Source organism: Grus americana, chromosome 1 (genome assembly GCF_028858705.1).
Source record: "Grus americana isolate bGruAme1 chromosome 1, bGruAme1.mat, whole genome shotgun sequence".
Classification (NCBI taxonomy): Eukaryota; Metazoa; Chordata; class Aves; order Gruiformes; family Gruidae; genus Grus; species Grus americana.
The window spans coordinates 143709794-143735366 of record NC_072852.1 but is presented as its reverse complement, the minus strand read 5'-3'; the positions used below and the strand labels follow the sequence as shown (position 1 = coordinate 143735366).

The 25573-nt window shown below is 39.0% G+C and overlaps 1 protein-coding gene across 2 annotated transcripts; it reads right to left on the bottom strand.

Moving 5' to 3' along the window:
* Positions 1 to 1490: 1490 nt before the first annotated feature.
* Positions 1491 to 24185, bottom strand: LOC129201671 (interleukin-5 receptor subunit alpha-like). 2 transcript variants are annotated; one of them, XM_054813269.1, is made up of 12 exons: positions 24108 to 24185; positions 20451 to 20650; positions 19956 to 20110; positions 19674 to 19821; positions 18999 to 19107; positions 18726 to 18913; positions 15227 to 15363; positions 10683 to 10827; positions 6665 to 6752; positions 5047 to 5137; positions 3572 to 3647; positions 1491 to 2675 (listed from the first exon to the last, which is right to left on the bottom strand). In XM_054813269.1, the coding sequence occupies exons 2-12, from the start codon at positions 20551 to 20553 to the stop codon at positions 2641 to 2643; spliced, it is 1275 nt and encodes a 424-aa protein (XP_054669244.1). In that variant the 5' UTR covers positions 20554 to 20650; positions 24108 to 24185; the 3' UTR covers positions 1491 to 2640. The 2 variants fall into 2 exon arrangements, with proteins under 2 accessions (XP_054669244.1, XP_054669238.1); XM_054813263.1 differs by lacking the exon at positions 3572 to 3647.
* Positions 24186 to 25573: the final 1388 nt, after the last annotated feature.

The following is a 25573-nucleotide window of genomic DNA, read 5'->3' as shown; positions in this document are numbered from 1 at the left end:
ATGCACTGCCCAGTGTCTCATCAGGTTGTGCCACTTCAAATCTTATTCACAGGAGCTTCATTCACAGGTAAGGTGAAGGCAAGCGCTTCATCTACAGGAGGAAGCCAGATGAACTGAGTAACATTTTGTACATAATTAAGTGTTTATTGCCATACTGAGGGTTATACAGTTTTGCTTTCAGATAATTATATTTCATCGTGTATATATTGCACATTAATTGACTACTGCAATATAGGTCTAGGATAGGTCTAGAATAATATTCTTATTTTAGGGAAAAAATATACTATTTTGTAAATAAATTGGACAAGTTTTTCTCATAAAAGTCCAGATACTGACTTTTTTAATTTAAAAATCTGCACTTTAGGATTAATTTTCCTACAACTGATACATTAATATTTCATTTTATATGGTGTGTCTCTGGAGGTTGCCGTGTACACGTGGGCAAATAGTGTGTATTGACAGAAACTGAGACCTCTTGTAAGCAAAGCAATTTTGATCTAAAAGAATTATTCTATTTTCAGGTAAAATAGTAAAAATACTTTATAGGTTCTGTGTCTTATTTTAAATCCTGGCACCGGTTGTGGGCTTCAAGCACTGCAAGCCAAAACTATATAAAATATATGTATATCAAATATATTTTAAGGAACGATATAATATTCACTGTGGCCTGATTTCACTATATGAAGTCTGGATTCCAGATGTGTTTGGCCAATGTATGGTATTTCTCTACCCCACTTAGCTCACATATTCTCATTCTTTCATTATATCAGTTCTACATCCTCATCAAGAAAGGAATATGTAAGTTCATGACACTTGTTTTCTAAATGCCTCTTGTAATGATTTTTAGCTGAAGTAGTAATTCTTCCCCCCCCGTCTTGAGAAAACATGTCTGGACCGTGGCTGATTAGATAAACTGCCTTGTCTACACACAGAGATGGTATCTGACCATCCAAGAGAAAAATGAGTATGTTGATAGCTGGTTTTACCATCTGCACTCAAGACAGAGAAGGAGACGTTACAGGGGTTGTCATTACCAAAACTTGATTCAGTACCTGTTATCTACCATTCGTCTTCTCCCTGAGGATTTGCATAGGCATCGGGCTCGACAGGTACGGGGGAAAGAGCAGTGATGTTCAAAGGTAAGGCCATCCTTTACCTTCTGTAAAAAATACAATGCAACAGGAATGGTAACACTACCTAGTAAAGGTGGTTGTTTTTTTCCTGAGGTCATGAATTTGATCTTATGGCAAACAAAGTCAATGATAGTCCTTTTGTTGTTCAGGCATTTCCAGCCTGAGCTCTTGAGATGTTACCAGCCACTCTTAGTAATAAAGGAGAAAGAATGCAGTCTTCTCCACTGTGGTGAGGGAGACATTTTATCAAAAAAAGCATATTCAGGTGATACATTCCAGATATATATCTTGTAAAATGAATGTTTCAAAAAAGCACAAACAAAAGTTTTCTGTTGTTCCCTACAATAACATAAAAGATGTTATTATTTCAAGTGTAATCAAATATTTCCTTCAATATTATTTTGAACATGGAGAAAATTTACCAGAAATGAAAGCAAGAGTTTTTTAGGTAGCTTCCAAGCCTTCCAGAAAATCAGTTCCATCATTTATTTGTATTTCCTGCCTACAAAAAAAGTCTACGGAAACATCCTCCTTGCAAAATCAAGGCCCTATTTTCCTTCTCTTGTAGTCAATTAAATACTGTCTTAACTAAGAGTTAAGATAGTCTGTCCTGATTGTGTACCTCAAAATGAACTGGCATGGCTCACCACCTCATGGAAATTGAGAGAAAGTTTTCTTTAAAAGCACAGAGAAAAATAAATAGCAATAGTTGGTCAGTTCTGGACTTTAAATTCTCTGAGTTACACTTATTTAAACAATCACAATACTGTCAAAAATTTTGTTTTCTTTACCTTGTCTAAAGTTTTCTCCTTTTACTCACTTCAAAGGAATAAGTCCATCATATGGAAAGACCTTATGCCTTCACACATGACTCTTCTTTCTGGTTGATGTCTGCTTACACAATGCAATGCCTCAGAAGGTGTTTGGGTTTTGGGTTGGGGTTTTTTTTGAGCTTTAGCGAGCCCTTGTGAGCTTCTGCTGCTGTTCCAGAAACATTCACTGCTTCCACCATTTCTCATGAAAAATCAGATGTTGAATAGCTAGTATGTGATTTGTATGAATATCCAGTCTTCAAAGGCATTGATATATCAGTCAGTACTTGGAAGCTATTGCAGCATTATGAAACACTAGCTCTAATTCCATTTTAACCCAAGTGGACCTCAATATCCGATCATATTGTCTGAGGTGCTGCAATTTTACTGGCTGAAGATCAGTAGTAGTTAGAGACAAACTGCAAGGTATTGCTTTGCCTTTGTGATCCAAAGCTCATTTTAAGAGTTACACAATGTCAGAGCTCAAAATACTTCAAATTATTGGACTCAGTCAAACTCCAGTATCAGCTGTTCTTAAATCTGTCAGAATATTGTCCATCTCACAGAAAGATAACTCTTGCATACAGATAAAAGAAGTGTACTGTGCCTATAGGTCTTCTAATCCAGGTTCCTTCAAACATCTCTGTTGTTGAACATTCTTGTCTCCATTCTCTTCTGGTATTCCCAAAGTAACCTCAGAGTGCATCTCCATTTGCATTGACATTTGTTTCTGTTGGATAAAAATGACATTATGCACAACATCTGCATTCAATGATATTACAAATTGTGAAAATTGTTACAAGCATGCTACTTACTTGGTGTATCTGGGATTAGTACAGATTACTTTGTCATGTAAATGGAATGCAGAGATCATATGAGTTACTCTCTCAATCTAAAAGCTGCTCACAGGAAAATTTACTTAGTTGTTCTGAACCCTAATTTTGTTGCTTGTCACCCTCCAGGATGATATGACTACGTACCTAAGGTTTATGTCAAAGTCACAGTCTATCTTTCAAGTGGTTATATTTCTTTATTGGATAAAACAGATTATCTCAGCACCATTCTCCACAGTCGTCTTCAACTTTACAGTCCAAAGCCAATGTCTTTGCTATTTCAGGTGTCAGCAATATTTGAGATACTGATGTGTTCCATGTGTTTTACTGAATTTATCTTTCCTAGAAGTGCCATCAACAGTCTTCTCAGCCACTTGTTGTAATCATCTAGACAGTAATTACACAGCTATGCTGAGGTCTTTCTGTCAAAGGTATATTCAGTGTTTGTAACAGTTTGGGGACAGAAATCTTTTCATTCTCTGTTAGTGATAATAAATATATTTTTGTGATGATCATTGATTTAAATTTTTATTTATATATTGAATACAAAGACATGTAAATAGCTGTGTATGCAATTCTAGGGTGGAGGGAGATACAGAATGTAAGTTTGATGGTGATGACTTTATCTTTGCATTCTGTCAATCCATATGTGATAGCCACAAGGGGTATTTTTAGTTAATTTGCACACCATTACTGGTAATAAGGACACCAAAGAATTTTTGCACAGAAAAGGTGGCATCTTTTGGGTCAAGTCTGGTCAAATAATTTTGGACAGAAATGCCATAGAAATTACTTTGAATCTTGAGAATAAGAGACTTGGCTTCAGTCCAGTTCTGGAGCTCTTGGGCTTTTATTTTCTGAGAAGATGACTGTAAAGAAGAAGAGGAGCACAGACTGCTCTTGGGAGCCATCCCAAGGGTTGTAGAATGAACTCTGGGTGCAAGTTCAAAACACTTCAATCTTGTAATTTGTGACATGATTATATAGCATATGCACATCAGTTTTTCCATAAATTTGTCTTTGAGATGGTAAAATAAAACAAAAAACCCCACCCCACGCCTCTTGCCTCAGAATTCAAATTGTGATTAATGAATTGAGATGGTCCATGGTTTCTGTCAGAGCTTGCAATCACGTAGGTATATTTATACAAAAAAACCAAAACACAATATTGGAAGGAATACATTTTCCCCTGGGAGAGAAGATGCCATAACAGCTCACATTGATATTGTTAGTTACATTGCAGAATGCACTACTAGAAGACACTTTGATATTGCAGTGTAAGTACAATAATAAAGTAGGACAAAGTAAAATTAAGAGTAAAACTAATACGAAACCTGCAAAGGCTCTGAACAAATTTTTTTGAGTGCATAGGATGGAGAAAATCCTCATTACAGTTTTCTATTTCAATGATGCTTCCCAAAAAAACCCCATAGTTTGGGCACACTTGCACATTCTCATCATGTATTGCAGGAGAACCAGGTCAGAGGCAATCTTACCATGCCTCCTAGAGCACAGTTCACTCTGTAGCTTCACTGGAGTTACAGGGATCTAGACCACTGACTAGAACATTTTTTCCTCTAACACGATGACAGTCATAAGAAGCATTGAATGTGCCAGCCAAGGAGTTCCATTAACGATAGCCACACAAAAATTGCAAATATTTATTTTCTGTTTTGCCCAGTTGACTAAAGACTTGTAGTTTGCCATGAGATAAGCTAACATCTGAACTTACAGCACATCAGCTCTTCCAAAGTAAACACCTCTGTACACAGTTTTATCCTGCAGCAGGTGTGCAGCTGGGGTAGGTTATGTTGCATGCATTGTGGAGCCTCCTCTTTTTTGTCATAAGAATGTGCACATTTACTATGCCATAGCCAAAGACTTGCAGATCTCCACAAAGGCTTTCTCTTTGATAACTTGCCCACATGCTTATACGTGTAATATCCCATAACTGACTATTCTGCAGGGAGTCAAGGTGATTGCTCCTTAAAATTTTGGCCCATTGAGCGTGGATATGCTGAAACATTTTGAGGCACACTTGAGATAATACTCCCCTGAGGATTTTCTCCATCCTGTCTACTGAGATCATTGTCCGGTAACCTCCACAAGCTTTCTGCTCTCTTCTGGCTTCACTACAAACGTTGTGCATACCTTTTTTCCCAGTCTTTCTTAAAAATGACCTGCTGCTCTAAATGTAATGTTGTACCATTCTGAACGCAATATCATACGTGTCAATGTAGTGAGAGAAAAAAGACAGACACACTCTACCTGGTGGTGAGTCTCATTTACAGCTAACCAAGTTTTGATATTATCTGAAGGATGTGGAACAGGCACGGTTATAACTTCCAGGCATCTGTACCTACAGGAAAGTGACACAGACACGTGAGTCTTAAATGTCTGCAGGAACAGATCAGTCTATAATGCTTTGTAATAGATACGCCAGTTAGACAGGCATCTACCCTGTTTTGTTTCACTGCAGACATTTTTCTCAACATTTTTCCCAGCTCTTCTTCAGCCTGACTGTTTTTTAGCCTGCTAGAGATTTAAGACCTGATAGATATACACAAACATGATTTCCAAGCTTGAGAGCTTGTGGCATGCTACTGTGTCTATAGCTAAAAAACTACTCCTACATTTTCTTTTCATAATTAAAAATATTACCTATAATCAAAGAAAGATACATCAGATGACAGGGAGTAGGCATAGCATCGGAAACATCTTTTAACTCATTTGCTGAGGTCTAGCAGAATTTGGGTTTGAGAGTGAGTGATGTCTGCACAGAACCATGAAAACACATTTTTCATCACAAAAGATTATCTATTAGAGTACTATGTAAATTTTCCACTTAAAAGATCTACCAGCTGATCTGCTCTCTCAAGGCCAGAGTCACTTCTCATTATTTCACCAGAATATTGTTTTATGTTTAGATGCAGATGGCTTTCAATTATATGTTTTGTTTCCCCCAAGGGAAACTTTTTATTCTGTATTTTTATATTAGGTCTTTCAGATTTGTAGTTCCTTAAGTCTTTGTTTACTGAAAGAAGATAGAGCACATGGTGACTTCTTTTATCCTAATCAGGAATAATATTTAGTCATTAATTAAATAATCAATTTACTTTTAACAGAGGTTCCATCTACATATTGCACCTTCCAAATATTAAGGCATCTTGAGTTACCATCCTATTCTGAACAAGTTTATTTTTCAGTTCAAGAAAGCCTTCTCTGCCATGTCAGTAGGAAAGTTATGCAGCCAGGCAGAAAATAAATGGCATGGAGGCAGTTGGCTGCATTAATTGTTGGTGGGTGTAGGACCACTAATATTATTTTGCTGTACTAATAGTACAGCAAAGCAAATTCCTTCCATCAGCCTGACTTTGCCTTTTTATTTATTTCTTGTAAACTGTCCACCTTAGAGGAAAAGACTACACTCAGTAATACCCATGGATTATGAAATTAAATCAGGCAACACGGCAAATGCAATTCACCTTTGGCATGCTTAACTTTGGTGGCCCTGAATGCAGAACCTGCAAAAGCATGGGGCAAAGTCACACTGAGAGTAGAGAGGCAGCAGTCAGAGTAAGATAAAAAAATGCCATTTATAGTAGCAAAAAGACATCTAAGAGTAGGGTGTGAGACTGGAGCTCCAGGGACTGTGATGGGACCTGTGAGATGACAGTGACAGGGTTCAGTATCTTACACTAGGTCTTAACACCTAGCACTCCTTTGTTAGAACAATAGTCGGAAATGCACAATTAACTACTTCTTGTAAACATAATTTATCTGAGAAGATCTGTGTTTGACTTTAATCCATTGGATGGTTTGATCACCCTCACCCTGACCTCTCTTCCACCAGAAATTTATACTACTTTCCAAAAATGCACATTACCTTCTACATGCACATATCAGCAAACCTCCAAGGAAAATCAGGAGACAAAACAAGGTGAGACTTAGCAACGTGACATCCAGTGTCTTTCCTTAAAAGGAAGAGGGAAAGGTAATGTTAATAATGTGGGAAAGAGTAGTTTATAAACAGATGAATTATATATTGGCTCATAAATATTGCACCATTCCTGAACTGCTACAGATTTAAAGAAACATTTCCTGGAGTTTTTTAAGGGAAACAGGGGCTTCTCACTTCAGCACTGTTCCTTCATCCTCCTTTTAGCCCTCAGCCTTGCTGCTGCCTCAATCCAGCACTTCCCCTGCCTTCCTCTGCTCCAGTGGTCTCCATCTTCTCCTCTCCCTGGATTTCTGCTCTCAGATGCTGGGCATGGCCCGTTCTGCTACTGGATACTTCCATCGAGCCTTGATTCCTCTGGGTATTGGACCCCTCTGTCCATCCGCTATTGGCACACCCCCCCTGCCCCAGATGCTTCTGGATTCCTGCTGTTGCCACCTCCCATCTCCACGCACCGTGACACCCCTGCCACTGCCTCCTCACCCCTTCACAGCTGTAACTGGTTTAAGGCAAAATGAAAATAAAAGCTTTTTGTCAAACAAAATATTCTCTTTGACTCAAGAAGCAGCATTTGGTTTTCATTATATCTACCTTTTTTAACCCTGCTAGGCATACTCCTAAAGAAATGCCAGCAATACATATTTCTACTGTTCGACAAATACTACTGCTCTCTGTACCTTGCATTCCTTCTCAATACCCCAAATACTGAAAACAATGTCTTTGGTTGCCTCAAAAATGTATTTTTGGCAAATTTTAATTTTTTTTTAATACCTAGCTTTAAAACCAGAACTAGTTTGGACTGCTTTGAACTAAGTACTTTGAAGAAAAACAGGCAGGAACAGCTCTTAAAATGTTAATGGACTGAGACCAGTTTTACACAATGGTTTTTGGATCAATCTAGATCAAGTTCAAAGAACAAAAGAATTGTACTAAAGTTCCTAGTTTGAACCCATCTGTAGTTTAAACCAAGGATATTATGAATTTCCAGAAATTTAATATGAAACCAAGGAAAAACTCAGAAACCTCTGTGCAGAACTGTGTATGAGAATAATCTTTATGTATTACTAAAATACAAAACTATTCTTTATTCACTTTAAGATTAAAAAGAAGTTTTTGCCTTATTGTCTTTTGAGATGAGGGCTCAGATAATGTATTCCGAACAATTTTGTTTGAGGTAATTGTTCTGCATCATTCTGCTAACCCCTAATTCTGCTAATATCACGTACACACCCAAGAGAAGAGGAAGCAGTGGTCTGTACATCAGCCAAACCACAAAGAGGTTTGGTTTTCTTACTCTCTTACCTCACGCATTTTGGAAAGGAGGAAGAAAAAGAAGTACATATATTCTTTTAGGTAGACCATTTCATGGTGAGTCTTTTTTTCAAATGTGAATGTTTAAACTTAGTCACAAATAACATTACTTTGAAAACAAAACAACTGACTTGGTTTGCAAAAATGCAGAACACCTCTGAATTACTATTAACTTCAAAGTGATCTATGAATGCTCAGCATAATTAGACCAATTATTTCAAGTTTCTATATATGAATAAAGCTGATCAAACATTTCTTTTTTAGCAGAAAGTTTCTATATTAAACAGCTCAGTTGAGTTTAAATTGTGTATTTTTTTCAAGGGCATATGCTAATTCCAATGGAAAATGAATGTGTTTCCCATGAGAAAATTAACAAATTCTTTTCATGTCAAAGGAACATTTCAGAACAAATATTTTAGTTATGTTTTGAATTATGTTATTTCATTTTGATGTTTCAGCTTTTTTAAATGGAGACTGAAATGCCTCTTAAAAATGCGTTTTTAAAGAAATGTAGCACATTTCCTAGATGAAACACTGGAATGTCATGTAGAAGCAAACAAAAAGCAGGTCATTGCATGCTTCTTCAATGCTTTCAGCAGAAAAATTGACCCATTCCAAAATAAAAATAACAAATGGATGTTTTTCCTTTCAGGTTACTCCACAGAAAGATTCAATTTTTTCAGTTCACTATGTCTATGAAATTAGCTACGTGACTTTCACGGAGTTACCATGAATGATACTACTAATACCAGGGTTTTTTTTTTAATCTAGGCAGTATTAAAATGCACTTCATAATGTCCACTTATACATGTTCCCAATCAGAAGCAGACAAAATAATTTCAATGGAATACAAAATAAAATGGACAGAAAACTTTCTCTAGGCATCAAAGGAGATATTTAAAGAGTTTTGCCTGAGCATGTGACCCCCTCAATGTAATATATATTCATTTTATAAAAGCCACCGATCCATGAACTTGTGCATATGTGCAGTATGCTCCAGGGGTAAATCAACGTGCTGCACTGAACACATGCAGATATGATAGCTTATATGCATTGGCGGTCTTGTCCACCATAAACTTTTCTGAAGTGGAGGAAACACACTGTGATTGTTCAGCCTCAACAACAGCTGTTGCGGAAGCTGGGAAAGCAGTGGTGTTGAAAACAGTTGAAGGAGAGTTGCAGCTGCTGAGAGCAAGGTTTGGTAGGCTTGAACCAGCACGGGTGACTGTTCAACTCCCTTTCCTTCTTCTCATGAGGGGCTAGCAGGGAACAAGTAAAGCTACATTCTCCCACCACGAAAAGCCCTTTTCATTTCCTTTCCTTCCACTGCCTGCACATCAGATGTGTCTGGCCTGACACCAGGCAGACCCCTGTGCTGGCCATGCTGTGGTCCTAGGCTCGTTCTGTCTTCAGCCAGAAGAAAGAAACCTCTCCAAAGGGCAATTCAATCTCTGATGGCGTGGAGCATGTTCTCTCCTTCACCACAATAAGCGCGTGGAGCAACTAGGTTTCTCTCTCCAAGCATTTCACAAGTGAGATGCTTTTGAAATTAAATGAATGAATCTGGGCCAACAAAGGTGGCAGCTGAGAGATAATAGCAGACCAGTGGGGTGGGGGGAGGCATCTGATAGAGTAGGCAAGCAACATCCTATAGACCCTATAACTGAATTTACATTCAATCCATTGCAAAAATAATAATGCATGGCCTTGTATTTCCTGTGTCTTCAGATAAATATGTACTTGAAGCTCAATAGATCAAAAAGACATATTCCAAAATAGAGTCTGTTGCATTAAATAAAGACTTTTGTCTTGTTTTGTTGTATTACCAATGCTATTTGGCTTTTTTCTTTTTTTGCATGTCAACATAGAGAGACAAGTCTATGCACCAGTTTCTCTCCATAAAAATAGCATCTCTCCATTATAGTACTTCCCCTTTACCTAACCTGACATCAAGAAGCTGCTGCATGTGGAGGCATTTTTCTCATCACGGAAAGTGCAAGTTTCCCTTGTTAGCACGCTAATGTTAAAATCTAGTCATAGGAGGTGAAGCAAAACTATTACAAGGCTCTTGTTTAATTTGTGCTGAACAAATATTTAAATATTTTAATATATATTTAAATGAGAGCTAAACCATTTCCTACCTCTGTCAGATAAGAAATTATTCCCCTGATGTAGTAAAAGAAATGTTAGACTTAATCCTTAAGGACTATGTGATTTGATGAATGTTATGACTTCTGTGGGTTTCTTGGCTTACTAACTCCAGTTGAAAGCATTTGTAGAGATGCTTGGGCTGTCCATTGCAGGGTAGGCAGGGAGGTGTTGTGAGCTTTTTGGCTGCTGACCATTTTTGCTTTCTAAAGGCTGTCAAGACTCAGACGTAGTTTACCTCAGGAGACTAGCCCTGTGCTAGACTGCCTTAGGACCAAAGGAGTACAACTCATTAGACCAAGGACTGCCTTTCCCTACAGCACCTAGAGCTGTGTGAGCCTGGTGTGTGCCACGGACCTCCTAGGTTCTGTTATGGTACAGTAACACAGCAAGGAGAAGATCAAACACAACAATGAAGTAAATATTTTGAGTAGTAATAATATATCTAATTACAAGGGCTATGAATAGTAAATACATGGTAACTTACCATCGTGAATAAACACTGGTTCACTCCATTCACTCCAAACCTTGTTTCTTATACATATCTCTTTCTTTACCCTCACTTGTGCCGTGCATTTTTTTGCTGGCTTATGAAATGGATACTCATATTTCTCTGCAGTGACATCTACAATCTATCAAGATAGGTTTAGTGGGTTATTTTAGGTGATTTCACATTGCAGTTCAAATCTAAGGATGTCGAATACTATTATTTACATCTCTAACCTAGTAGGAAGAGATTTTCAGAACAAGTGTTTATGTCCAGACACAATCTGAATTTTACCTGGCATGTGTTAAAACTCAGAACTGAAAATGAAGAAGAACATAGAACTGATAAGAAATGGAAGGAGGTATCAGCTATAGTACCACAGTAAGATTTTGAAAACACTGATTCCCCTTTCATTTTTTTATCACACCAAGTGTAGGATGAATACTGTAACTATGAAACTGCAAGTTTCAAGGTTGTGGTGTGGGTAGTGTGCTATACTTGTTTGTCTGGTAGAATAAAATCTTGCATTTTTCAGCTGACCGGTGGTGAGGGATACCCACTATTATAATGACTATCTTGAAACATCTTTAATTATGTCTATAAAAGAAAGCACATCACTTCAAAACATCAAGTCCACAGAAGGAGTGTCAGAGTTTAAAACAGGGATCTCTTAATCATTCATCACTTTTGAAAACTGAAGCCAACTGCTGAAAATAAAAAATGTTAAGAATTTAAGAAGAAAAAAAAAGAAAGTAGGAGAGGAAACTCCTCCTTATAAAAATTAAAAATAATATTAGGAAGTTGCAAAGAAGTAGAAAGTATGGATCTCAGACACAGAGGGGCCCAGAATCTTTTCATCCTTGCTGTTAAGAAAGCATGATGACGATAATGTAATACTATAAGGCTAACTTTAAGAAAATGTGACCCCTAGGTCTTCTCATGCTGACCAGTGCAGTGTAGGTTTGAGCCTGTGTAACACGGCATTTCTTTGTCTTCCTTGATACTGTTTAAGATCTTTCCAGATCTGGTGCCAAAAACAGGCCCAAAAGTTCACATGCTAAATTTTTCAAAAGTAAGTAAAAAAGTGGGAAAGTCCTTGGGCTTTCAAGAGCAAATTGCAAGTGACTACGAGGGTTAAGTGCTAAAACCAAACATTGTGTCTGAAAATTTCTTCCCAAAGAGCCAATGATAAGCTTATGTCATCATAGGAAATTTCTAAAATGCAGGACTGAAAGACTTCTCTTACAATTACATAGGCCACCTTCTGGCAGTCACGATGTGCAGCAACTTTCAGTCACATCTACCCAGAGCATTCATGCAGGATGTTTGTCTAATCCATTGTCTGCAACTCTACAGAGAGCCATCCCCAAGCAGCCCCAAGAAACCTGTTCCTATGCTAGACTTTCCTCGGAATTATGACACTTTTCCTAACTTTTAGCCTACGTTTTCTTTGCTTCAAATTTAGCCAGTCACTTTTTTATCCTGGCATAAAGTTGGTATGGGTAAGTATGATCCCTATGCTCTTTTATTTACCAGAAGATTGTTAACACAAGTTACACTCCTTTACTCTAGACCACGTTCCTCAGTCTTCCACTCCTAGAGCATGTTTTCAAAGCTTATGATCATTTTGATAACTCTCACTGACGTTTTCTGAATCTTTTTCTATGCCCAAAACATAGTTTGAAACTTTAGGTGAAACTCAGTAACCAGAAGGGCAAATTAGTCACAACCTACATCTTACATGTGACATGGCTGTCATATATACTTGAGTACCATTTGACCTTTGCTTAATAACATGGAATGATTGACTCAGTCTGTGGTTCTGTGTAATCCACAGACCTTTTTTCTTCTACGTTGCTGCCTACACATTAATTCCTTATTTTGTGTTGGCATATTTGACCTGTACTTCCTAATCATAGGATTTTCTTTATTAATGAATTTTGGCTTGTTGATTTCAGACTTACCCAACATTTCAAATTCTAATTTTGTTTCCCATAGTACATGCCAACCCTTCCTAGGTTCCTGTCACCTACAGACTCAACTCCCTATTTTCAAGCTTTATCGGTCTGCATTGCAGTGTTGTTATTTGTGTGCATACATATTCAGCAAGTCATCTCTTCAGGTTATTCAGAATAAATAAATACAGACTTGTATATTTCACTTGTATATTATACTCTTACCTGTTCTTCAAATAAATATCTATAAGCCTGCTTAGGGACACCCTAATACCTCAACTCATTAAGTCTCTTTGACAGTAATTAAGACCTTGCTTTGACCAGGAAACAGAATCACAGGCTTGATTCATTCTTCTCCCTCCTGTGTCTCCTGTGATACTGCTGCAGTTTTCTTCCTTAACTTTATGTAGACCTCTGCTCTTCTTTTGCTCCTTGGCTAGGTAACTGCCATTTTAGCCATCACTAACTTTGACATCGATTCTCCTCAAATCTACCTTAAAGAAGATTTAAAGTAGTTTTTCCAGTTTGGCAATGGGCACAAACTGGAACACAGGAAGTTCCATCTGAACATGAGGAAAAACTTCTTCGCTGTGAGGGTGACCGAGCCCTGGAACAGGCTGCCCAGAGAGGCTGTGGAGTCTCCTTCTCTGGAGAGATTCAAAACCTGCCTGGATGTGATCCTGTGCAACCTGCTGTAGGTGATCCTGCTTTAGCAGGGGGGTGGGACTACATGATCTCCAGAGGTCCCTTCCAACCCCTACTGTTCTGTGAATCTCTGAATGCATGTAAAGCCCACTCATATATCTCGTGCCTTCATATGTCTTTTTTTGTTGCTATTGCAGCTGCCTCTCTCCTGTATTCCCAAACCATCCCATCTGTGGAAAAAAAAACCCAGTCATGATTTTCCTCTGCTATATGTGTCTATTCACTTCCATACCTAAACGATTTTTCTTTGCTTTCCTCTCCTATGTTTATATCCTGCAGATCTATACAAAGCAGAGGAGCAGCTGTGCAAGACAAGGAGAATAAAAGAGGTTCATTCCATCTAAGTAAGGATGCTGGACTATTTTATGTATTTGGCATTTCCTTCCAGAGAGTGGAAGCTGTTAGGCAGCTGGAAATAGGGGCTGCAGTGGCCGCATGAACACTGGATTGCAGGACCCCCCTGCTCACCTTGGTCATATCCCAGTCCTGCAGTGGGAAGGGACCCCTTACTCCCAGCCCTCCTTGCTGCCACCTCCCCTGCTCTGGTCAGGAAGGAAATCTGCACGCATGGGCAGGAAGGGCTCCGAAGGGCTTCAGCACGTCTCTGAACAGGATACCAAGGGTCCGGCATGAACCTCCCTTGCTCCCTCTGCTTGCAGCCTTTAGTGGTTCGGAGCTTTGTGAATGGACAGGGACCAGCCCCCTGATGTCTCTGGCAGTGATTTTGAAGTATTAGACTTGGGAATGGTTAAGAGGATGATAACTATTTGCAGAGATGGCTAGAAGGAGGCTACCTGTCTTTCTTCTGGAAAAACCCAAAGAGCTTTAGTACGTCCACATACAGCCTGAGCTCCATTTCCGTGTGCTGCGATGAGTGAATGCACGAAAGGCCAGCTCTGTTCTGGAAGCTGCCCAGCAGTATCAGCACTGCACATGAATTAATAAACCCTGCTGTAATTTATGAAGATAACACTACGTGATCAATAACGTGTCTACCTCATTGCACTTCTCCTTTCTACTGTGTCTAACAAAGAGTGGATGCATATCAATTTAGTCATACCTTCTTTCAGGCTTTAATTGTCTCTTAAATGTCTGTAGCCTTTTATTGTTAGAGTACGGTGCGCTGACTGAGGTGTGTGTTAGCTAAGTTTTAGGTTCTTAAAGAAAAACACAGCTTCAAAGAAAGCTTGAATGAAAACACCAAAGATTCAGAAAATTCACATTCCAATGCACATCTGAATTTCATACCTATCGTATTCTGAATTAAGTGCTTGGCTTTCTACTCTTTGGGAGTTCAAGTAAGAATCTGTATGAAAACTTTTCAGCTCTTATTTCCAGGTAATTTAAAAATGGCACCTGGCAATGCCAGGTGGCATTTGGTCACCATACAGCATAACCTAAACTATAACACTGTTTTACTTCTTACTGGTAAGACTAAGAGAGGCTGCTGATACACCATGAAAGTTTTTAAAATATATATAATGTATGCAAACAAAAGGGGTGGTTCTTTGAGTGATGTTTGTAGAAATAACAACAATAATGTGATTTTTTTCTTAAAAAATATCATCAAAGTAGCTGCTATACTTTTCATCAATGCTCCTTTTTCTATAACAAAAAAGTCAATAATGCTAATGTATAATTCAAATTCAAGATGAAAAGAAAAAATCAACCATTCCACCTCAATGCAAGCATAACTCTGAGAGACTTCATGAAATGTGTTGATTTTCCATTTTGACAAGAAAGACAAGAAAAGTTGGATTCTTTATGAAAGACCTTGGGATTTCTTTAAAAGTTTGAGTTTTAATTCTATTAAATTCAAGGGATGCCTAGTTTTTATGGAAGTTATGCTATACAGATTAAGCGTATCACCAAAAAACTGATTACCTTACGATCTGTTATTTTCACTTGATACAAAAAGCACTTGCTATTTGCAGAACCAATAGTAGGCGGGGGTTTCCAGTGAATTTTAATACTTCTGTTTTCAAGGGAAACTGAGACGTTGATCGGTGGATTCAGTTTCTCTGAAAAAAGAGCACAGAGAGACCTTCTGTACATCATGCTCTCTCTCATTTTTATGCTGATGCAAAACAAATGCAGTGTATTAGTCCTTAAAATACACTGCTGACTATTTGGGAGATTATCACACCCAAAGAAGGCGTTCAGTGAGTAACGCTTTGTCTTTGAAAGTGCTGCTCAATAAGTGGTATCCATTTCTATCTCAAAATAAAGAAAGCGAGTATTTTTCTTATTTTTTTCACGTATCTTTCCAGGGAAGGTAGTGAGGGTGGGCAGGAGGAGTGGTCCTTTGACTTCACTCTCCGGAGTCCAGGTGGGTGTCAAGGAGACCTCTGAGTTGCCACAGGCTCCCTGCCATGTAGGATTATTTCCACTCTGTCTGGTGGGATACCCCAAGTCTACCCATGAGCCTGGTAGTATAATTTTGAACAAAAATGGAATTTCATCTCTAAGGGTTACTGAAGGGGTACCAGCTCCTAGAAGGTCTTATTCAATATATGAAGTTTGCTACAGATGTTTAAGAAATCTCTCTCTCCTGTAAATGAGCAGGTGAGCATTTGCTATGGAGGAGGGAAGATGTGCTCAGGAGATGTAAACAAACAAAAAATCCCCCTCCCATCACTGTGCTCCAGTCATGAAGTGCAAGGAGTGCGATGGCAATGGATTCTTTTTTTTTAGGGAGGGACAAGGTAGAGGGTTGGAAGCAAGGGATATTTGGGTTCCCAGGATTTTTAGCCTTTGGTTTAGATGAGCAAGCCCGCAGTTGCTTCCTAGCATGGTGAGTTTTAGGGCACGGATCCTAGGTGTGTGCTGGAGTACTCAAGCAGCCTGAGCCCTCTCTGGCTGCTGTTGCGTTTCTGTGAAGGGAGGAACTGCAGCTGGAGTTGTCTGGAAAAGCCCTCCCAGCAGAGGCAGAAGTGCACGGCACGTGTCTGTGGACAGGGTCAGAGAGGCAGGGGGCTGACTTGGCTGCAGCGTGGTGCCGGAGAGAAAAGAGAGAGAGAGAGACAAAGAGGGTGAGTGGCAGCGTTGCTGGTCCATGAAGCCGTTGTACCTGCTCTAGCAGCTGTGGCTGCATGACCCTGTGTCTCTCCACAGGTGTGTATGTCACACTGGGGTTTCCTTTTTGGCTTTTCTTTTTCCCTCCCCTCCTTGAGAAGTCCTCTCTCTTTGAGCAATAATCCCATAAAGTCAGCAAAAGCATTTATCCCAGGTCTACCGCAGGCTTGTAAAATTGTTCACTGCTGCCTGTCCCCGAAGCTGCTGGCAGTGACCAACACCTGCCTTTGAGAGTGGAGGCACATCGTGAGCCATGAAAAGTGAGGGGAGTAACCAGCAGCTTTTTTTCCTTTTTGTTTAGTTTCTGAAATACTATTCTCAGAGCATCTCTCACTTCTGTGAGTATAGCAAGAGTAGGAAACAATTTTTTTTTTAACCCTTTTGTCACCTGTCATCTGGAAATTTCTTCAGCTCTCACACACAGCCAGCCAGAACTGAGCTACATTTGTGCTACCTGCAGCACAGGGTGCGCATGACTCCTGTTTTATCAGACCATAGGTCATGTTACTGGAATGAAGCTTGGATTGCAAGGGCTGGTAACTTGCAGCAGGACAGTGGACCTCCAGTACCTCCAGGCCTATGCAAGGGCTAGGGCTAAGCCCAACTGGAGGCTTTCCTGTTTAGCAAGGGGAGCCCAGGTACAAATGACCCTTTTTGATGTGTGTGACCTGAAGGGTGCTTCTCAGGAGGGACAAGACAGCCCTGGCTTGTGATGTTGGAGCCTTGCAAGAGTATGTCCACTGCTTGCAATGTGAAAAACATACCCTGCGAGCATGCTCACATTTTGCCGTGCCCTACCACAGCTTGGCGATGGGTTTTAGAGGCACGATGAGCCAAAAGGGTTTGTGCCTGGCGCTGGTACTGGAGGGGAAGCTGTTGGCTGAACCAGCTGTGACCGGCGTGCACCCTGCTGATGGCTAAAGATGGCTAAGGTGGGAAGGCAAGGAAGAGGGGAAGGGAGGAAACGCTGGCAGTCTGGCCTCCGCAAAGAGGCAGCGGCAGTCAAGTGGATGGAGAGAGAAGCAGGGAAGGGACAGCCCGCTCCCTCCCACTTATACCCCCCCAACCCCCCGCTCACTGCTCACTCCTGCCCACCCCAGCCCTGTTCTCCCCGGGAGGCCCTGGGTGGGAAGGGTGCCCAAGGACTAACAGAGGGGTGGGAGAAGGCACTGAACTTCCAAGGTGGGGCTGGGCGAGCCCTCAGGAGGTTATCAGGCGAATTAGAGCAGTTCAGGAATCACCTCTGAACATTACCAGAAAGCCTTTGCTGCTGTGTGAAGCATTTGGTCTTAAGACTGGGTGTACTGGGGCAGCTCTCTGCTCTGGAGTCTGCGGGTGAGATCAGACCCAGGCAGCCAGTACGGAAGTGAGCATCTTCCTAGTCAGCTGTGAAAACACCTAATAGTCTTCCTGCAGATTAATTCTTCCCCTCTTCCCCCTCCCCTTTTTCTTTTGTCTTTTCAGGAAAATCTGATTTTCTTGAAAATATTTTATTTTGCTAAACAGAGCATCTTGCTTATAGCAGGCTCTGATTGCAGTGTAAATCTTTAGGTAAAGCCAATAATTCTAATGTATTAGAACAGAATAAATGAGATCTAACTCAGAATATATTTTGATAGTTTTGAGTGAGTTTTTTGCTAATCCTTGAGCTATGACTGATTCTTGTGTTACAGGTCTGGAATGTGATCAACATGTTCATAATTTAAAAGGTATTTGAATCTGCAGTCTGTGCTAAAACTCAGGTGAAATTCTTACCCATGAGATTAATTCACACTTCCCAGAGAAGTAAGGAAAAATAATTTTATATGATCATTCAAAACCATCAATAATTAAAAATAACAAAGTATTTTTAACTGAAAAATTATATCATAAATAAATAGAAATGTTACTAACGTTTGAGAACATTCATATACTTAAATTCAGATATGAATGAGACTTGTATCTATTTATGTTCCTTTTTTTAGTCACATTTTCTTCAGCACTAAAAAAAATGGATAGGAAAGAGAAAAACTGGAGAAAAGAAGAATATAATGCTTTTCAAATTGTGTTTTCTCACACTAGCTTATCATTTTTTTAATATGTCAGTTATAGATAAACAATGATATTACATCAGAGTAAAAAATAAAAACCTTTAAGCCATAATCCATTTTCTTTAATCTTTGTGTAGAATTCCCAGAAAGGTAAAAGCATAAAAAGTTAGAATTAATATTCTTTGTCACACTTTCCTCTTTCCTTTCTTTGCTTTCCAGACCAATGAAATAACCAATACATGAACTTTTCATAATTGGTAATAATAGACAATACTTACCTATTTTTTGAGGTGTAAAAGCTTTGTAATAAGACAATCTTCTTGAATTGTTTCTCAGATCTCTTACAGTTATGTTTAAATTAATTTTTCTTGATGGTTGGAAATCTATCTCTTTCATATGGCATCCAGTATTTTTCTTCCTTGCATTTTTTATATATTGCTGGCAGTCAAAATCTTTTCCTACATGTCTGTGAGAAGGAAATATGAGTCTTTTAAATCAAGGACATAGGTACAAAACCATAAGTTCATACTTATTTTGTACAAGACCCTTACCTGTATGAAAAAAAGATCTGGATATCTTCAGGAGCTTCTGCTTTAATATGCCAGGTGCAATTGAAAAAAGAAATGTTATATATGATGCATGACAGGTTCTGAATATATACTGTAACAAAGAGAGAGGGAAAAGGAAAGAGTGATGTTTATTTTACATGGATTTTCTAATAACAGCATGACAGTTGCCTTCACAAACCCACTATGTAGCCTTATTTCCAGAAGCGTGAGTAAGCGGAAGGTGAGAACAAATGGGTCTTTCAGTTTTTCGGACAATGACAACTGAGAAGCACACCTGCTACTACCACCAAAAGTCTTACTAACCCACTTAAAGAAAAAAATGTCCATAGTAGTAGCTGAAAAGCTCTGCTAAGGTTTCCTGAAACCAGGTGATACAGAAGGCAATCTTCAAGAGACATGTGTTGCTAGGGAAGATGGAGGGAGTGGTTGAGTCATTCTGACATCTTGCTCAGCAGAATTGGAGTTTTCCAAATCTGAACATGTCTAATAAAGCAAATGATTCTGCAATATTCCAGAATGTGCCATCTTCTCAACAAATCCGTACCAAAAAAATAGCATAAGATAAAAATGAGTTTTCAGAAATGATATGTCTCCAAGTAAGACAGGACATTATCATGAACGCTTGGATGTCTTAACAACATGTAGGAAATAGCTGACCTGGAGGTGCCTTGTAAGTAAATTCTGTCCAGCTACTCTCCTTAATTACATCTCCTGTTTCTTTTGCAAAAAGCTGCGTTTTAACTTTAGCATTAAAACCAGAATGTAACTCAAGACGTATTAGCTTTTTCTTCTCCTGCAGTCTTTCCTAAGAGAAGGAAGAAAAAATTGCATGAAAGTAGATGGTGCTAAGTGTTGAAAGGGAAATTATGCAAATTCATCTACTGAATAAAGTAATACATGATTACACTTTAAACTACGTGTAACCATTGAACAACTTACTTTCCTTTCATGAGTGGTATTGAAGAATTTATAACTCAAAATATATTTCACAGTGTAATTCTCAGTTTCTTCTTTTGTTAGGTTATTGTTCCAGAACAGAATAAGTCTCGACTCATGCTTGGTAATCCACAGAACACTATGTAGCCCAAGCGTATCTGTAATTACAATGATATTACACAGAGGAAGAGAGGGCCCACCGCTGTGTACACAAAAGCTCTGGCTCTCAGTAAGGCTTGCACACCCAGTAGTTCCCCAGGAGCTCTGTCCTTACATGCAGCAGGTGGTTGCTGTTGACTATGGCTGACTTTAGCAATGAGATTCATGTTTACCTATCTGCAGCTCCCAAAATGTTAGGTGATTCACTCTTACCTGTTTTGGACACCTAGCACAGATCCCTCTTTCTCTCTATGGGCTGTAGAAAGTGCCTTGACAAGTTCGGATTAGACAGCTGTGATGGATAGCGTAGGATGAACTGTTAATTAATATCTTACTTACCCACTACATCTGGTTGTTCACTTGCCAGGCTAGTGGAAAACAGTGCCTTACGCTGGGAAAAACTTAGTATCAGCATGACAGGAATGACTCCAGCACGTGCCATAGCAAATGCTTTGGACCACGGGTCTAGAGAAACCGAATTTCTTTAGTTCCAAGTTTGGCTGAAAAAGCACTTAGAACATGATGTTTTCATTTTGCATCTGTGAAATAATATGAAACAGTCACTTAATCATTTAAGTGATGTCTGAAGTGTAAAAAGTAAATATGAAATAACATATGTTTAATGGGTCTTGTTGATCGATGCCTTCTATTCCCATGATGTTTGTATTTAAGCACACTCTTTAACTGGGTGCTGGGACCAAAGAGGACAGGTGTCCCATGCCAAGCTGGTTTTGAACAGCAGTGCTACTTAGTTTGCAAGGCAAGACCACAGAGATGACACTATTGATACTGAGAGCAAGACCACAGAAATGACACTACTGACTCTGAAAGCAGACAGTTTGGGCAGGAGGCACCTGACATAACTTTTGCTAGATACAAAACCAGCTGCTGTATCTGTATGAGTTATCTAACTTCTAGTGGCAGTAGAGCAACTGTCACTTCCAGGTTGTGATTTGTGTTACCTGGTTTAGTTATCTGCTTTAGGAGGATATGAACTGTAACTGAGGACAGACGAATCTTGCCATTTGCAAAGTGACTATCGGCAGGACTGTATCAGGTGTTTGTTAAATTTGGGATACAGTGAGAAAACAGATTCTTCACTGGTCAAAGCTAGTTTTAGAAAGCCATAATTGCCGTTTGATTGCTGAGTATTCATTCAAAGGTTGCTTTAATGTAAAACAACCTCTGAGCCCTTACCAGTTCTCCATAAAATCAATGTGGGTTTGGGGTCTTACACTCACAAACTAACTGATTTACCTTGACTCTGATTGATTGTTTTCAATACTAAATCCTCACACACAGCCTGCTATCCAGGGATCAGAGAAAGGATTCCTGGAACCACATCAAAATGTTCAGAATACATTGACCAACAATAGGCACTGGTCATGTAGAGGAAAAATCCATGAATGTTCAGCACATCCAAAAAATCTACAGTGAAGTTACCTGGGAAAAAAACAATACACATACACTTTCATTTATAATGTTATTTTGGTATAATGCAGTGAACAAGAGGTCATTTAATGAATGCTGTCATCGTTTATGAAATGCTTAGAAAAATCATAACAAAATGCTTTAAGGCAGAGGTTCCCTCACCTTGTTCCTTCTGGTACTGATCTCAGCGGTAGCAGCAGCAGCAGTTGTAGCATGCGTGCCACACCATGCACATGGCAAACAAAAAAAGTAGTGAGTAAATTCTGCTTGGTGAGCCTGGGAAAGAAGTCAATTTCAGTTGCCTGGAGAGGTAAGGGGTGAGCTGTTCTTACCCTCACTCCTCAATAATGATATCCCTGGAATGGCAGCATGTGTGGCAAAATTCAGGGAAAATATAGAATTAAAACAAGGAGCTTTCAAGGGTTTCTAATTCAGCATTCAGTGGCTGTAAAGGGCTCATACATTCCCAAGAGATGGAGCAATCAAAAATAGTTCTAAGCACCTGTATATGCTTTATTTAAATTTTGAGAAAATGAAAAAATGAGGATGGAAAACATCAAGCAAGTTAAAATATTTGTGGCTGTCAGTAACATGACTACTTTTGTGAAAAACACGAGTCAAAAGGGGACATGAAACAGGAAAAGGAACAAAATAAATTTTAAAGTAGCAACAACTTTTGACGCTAGAAACAGAAATAATCTGTGAGGTAATGTAAATGCATTCAGTTGGAGAAAGGAAACACAGAAACAGAGAAGGAAGATTTTTAAAGTAAGCCTGAATAAACTTAGAAAAAAGCAACCAACTTGAATCAAAGAAAGGGATTTCAGGTGAGATCACTGCTGTTTCCTGGAGGTGACTTTGCCCTAGGAGCACCTTCTGCGCAGCACTGAGAGGCACTTCTCCACTCAGCGTGCGATGAACTCTCCTACACCTCGCTCCCACAGCGCTGTGGTGGCCAGCAGTGTCGGCGGGTGAGAACAGGACTAGGCAAATTCATAGAAAGCAGGTCTATGAAAAGCTACTAAAAGGTGTTGGAGATGGAAGTACCCTTTAACAATCCTAATTCAGCAGCTGTAGATGCTGTGGAGAGTACTTGGAGAATGGGTTGCAGGAGGTGGCCAAAGTTGTGGATTGTATCTAAGTAGCACCTCCTGTTGCCACTGCTGCAGACAGAACTGCAGACGGACCTCTGGGCTGACCTCATAGCCTATTTCTTATGTTTATATGAAAAGAATTGGTCCAATGGAAAACAGCAAAGCGAAAGCACTGCAACTTAGGGACACCCAAGGTGATCAGGAGGGAAGAAATAGCTGTCCATACGTAACAGGCTTTTGATCCACGACTCGTCAAAGAATGCCTATTTCCATTTATGCCAGCATAGCTGAGCAGAAAGAGAATTTCTTCTCAAATGCACGCAGACAGGACTGTGTGTTTCTAATCCTGTGCTACAAAGAATTTTGTGTTAGCATATGGTGTGGAAATTCAGTCTATGAGTTGCAAAATAAAATTCACTGACTGAAATTTTTTTTTGAAAAGGCCCTCTAGTCCTTTTGTCTCTGGACAATTGCACACTAGCCAAATATACTTACAGACAGTCCAGATAGTCTAATAGAATAGAAATTATCTCAATAATCTAAATAATTAAAAAATAACCATAAAGAAAAAAAAAATTGCTTTCCAAACAGTGCACTGTCAAAAGGAAAATATTCTTAATAAATAAAGACAGTGCTACACTTCTATTTTACCTTTTTTTGGGTATTTTGTTTATCCCTGTGCTTTCATTACTGAGCTTCAACTACAGCCAACGCCTGCTGGTTGCTGCCGGGCAATTGCCCAGCAATAGTGGGTTGCTGGAGTCAGAGAAAGGAGAGGTAACACAAGGGCAGCTGCCAGCCCAGACACCACAGCAGCTGCAGAGATTGTAAGGGCTCGTGCAAAACCCATCTGCTGAATCTGGGAAGTAGACACTCGGGGCAATAAAAATGAAAGTGGTGATACCAATCTTCACAAAACGTAGAGCAGTTAATTTGAGTGTGGGGAAAATGAACCATTTAATTTTAAAAATTCAGGAAACGTGAAGTGTAGATCTGTTCACCATGCGTCTGAAGAAAGTAATTTTTGAAAGGTTTGTGAGGCTGATTATTATATCTTCCTAAATACAAAAGTTAACATTTCAAGAAACAGCATTTTTTAATACTTTCTATGAAAAAAAATAGTAAAATTGCCCAAAAAGACAATTTCAAGTGCTCTTGAAAAATATATTGCGCCTAATTTAGAGGGTAAATTCAATCATTAAGCAATGAAATCTTTTATTTGTGGCTCTAATGCACAGTCTTAGATAAGGAGAATCACTAGGACTGTTTGTCTATTTAAGACTACCTAAAACTTATGCTTCATTTAAGGCTGTCGATTTATATTTTACAAAGCCCCCATATTTGATAGTAGACAATGTTGAAATCAAATAAGTAATAATGAAATAAACAATATAGATCAAATACATTTTAAAGGTCTGGGTAGCTGAAGAGTAAAAAGCAGTACCATTCACAATCTTTTTTCAAAACTTACCTTCTTTTTAATGCATATTAAATCCTGGATACCTATGCATCGTTTGGGCTGAGAAGCAGGAGAGATCAGCACTGCAGAATGCCTTGATTTAAAACTACGATAAGAAATTGATTTGAGATACTTCCCTTTTCGCAAGATGCCACCTCAGAAAAGCCCATTTCCACTGCCACTTTCCGCTATGGGACCGAAGCACAACTCTGAATATGCAAACACTAACTGGAACCTTAGCCAAGTTCTTAAAAATACCTTGAAAGAGGTGCATCTCCGGATGACTGACTGAGTGGGCAGAGCTGTTACTATTTTTTCTCTCTTTTCATAGAGAAGAGAAAGATTTCAAAGCAATTTACATATTGTAATGAGTTCTTGTATGTTTGGGGTTTTTTTAAATAGACAGCTCATAGGAGAAATTAAATCATGTAGTGCAAGTGGTGGCTATGAAATTAAAATCTCGGAAAGATCATACCCTACCTGTCATCGTTCTCCTGGTGGCTAATAAGCATCTTTCACTGCACACCAAATTTTAAAAAAAGGCAAAAAAAACCCCAAACCCAAACCCAAAAACAAACCACAAACTAGACAGATAACCAAAAGTCCCGGAACTAATGGAGGAAAAAGAACAATTACATTTTGAACAGATATCACTGTCTGTTTTACTCTCCATATGTGCAGCTTTGCCCAGCCTCTGAAATTGTCCTACTTTTACCTTTTTTTACTTTGTAAATGGAGTTAATTTGCAGTTATCACATATACAATTTCAAGCCAAACTGGCATGTTATGAGTTGTGTTCTGGGGAGTTTGACTGCTTTGATAATAAGTGGGTTTGAAATCAACTTATCACTTTATTGATATAAGCTGATATTTTGCACCTTAAACTGAATTTGGAGGGGTAACAATGGATAAAATTGTTCATTTTTTTTCTGGGAATGCTGTTTGGAACAGATATGCCTCTTCATTCATGTTAAAAAGTGTATTTGCTGAGAATCTAAGCCCACGTTTTGGTGCAAAAATGAGCCTAAGGTGTCAAGAATGCATAATTTACGGCCTTTAAAAAAAAATCCCAAATTTGGACAATCATTACCCTTTTAAAAGTTTCATTTCACAAGCACTGCTGCAAAGTCCTGAAGAGATCAAGGAATACTTTTTTTTTTTTTTTTTCTCATTTAGTAACTGGTGCATTCCCCTCCAGAGCATAGAAACTGGCTTTTCTGCTTTGCTTGTCTCCATCTTTAGCTACTGGGCACACAGCACAAAAATGCTGACAAAGAATGGATCCCACCTCCCTCTCGCTTTGATGGCTTGTTAGGTGAAGTGATAGAGACCTAAAGATCTTCACCCTAATCCCAAGCAGAGGTTGTCACAGTTAATATAGAAACATTTTTATTCTTTTAGTATGTACGTTAAAAATATATGTCATAAAAAAGACCAACCAACCAAAAAAAAAATCCCAACCAAAGAGACGACATGTA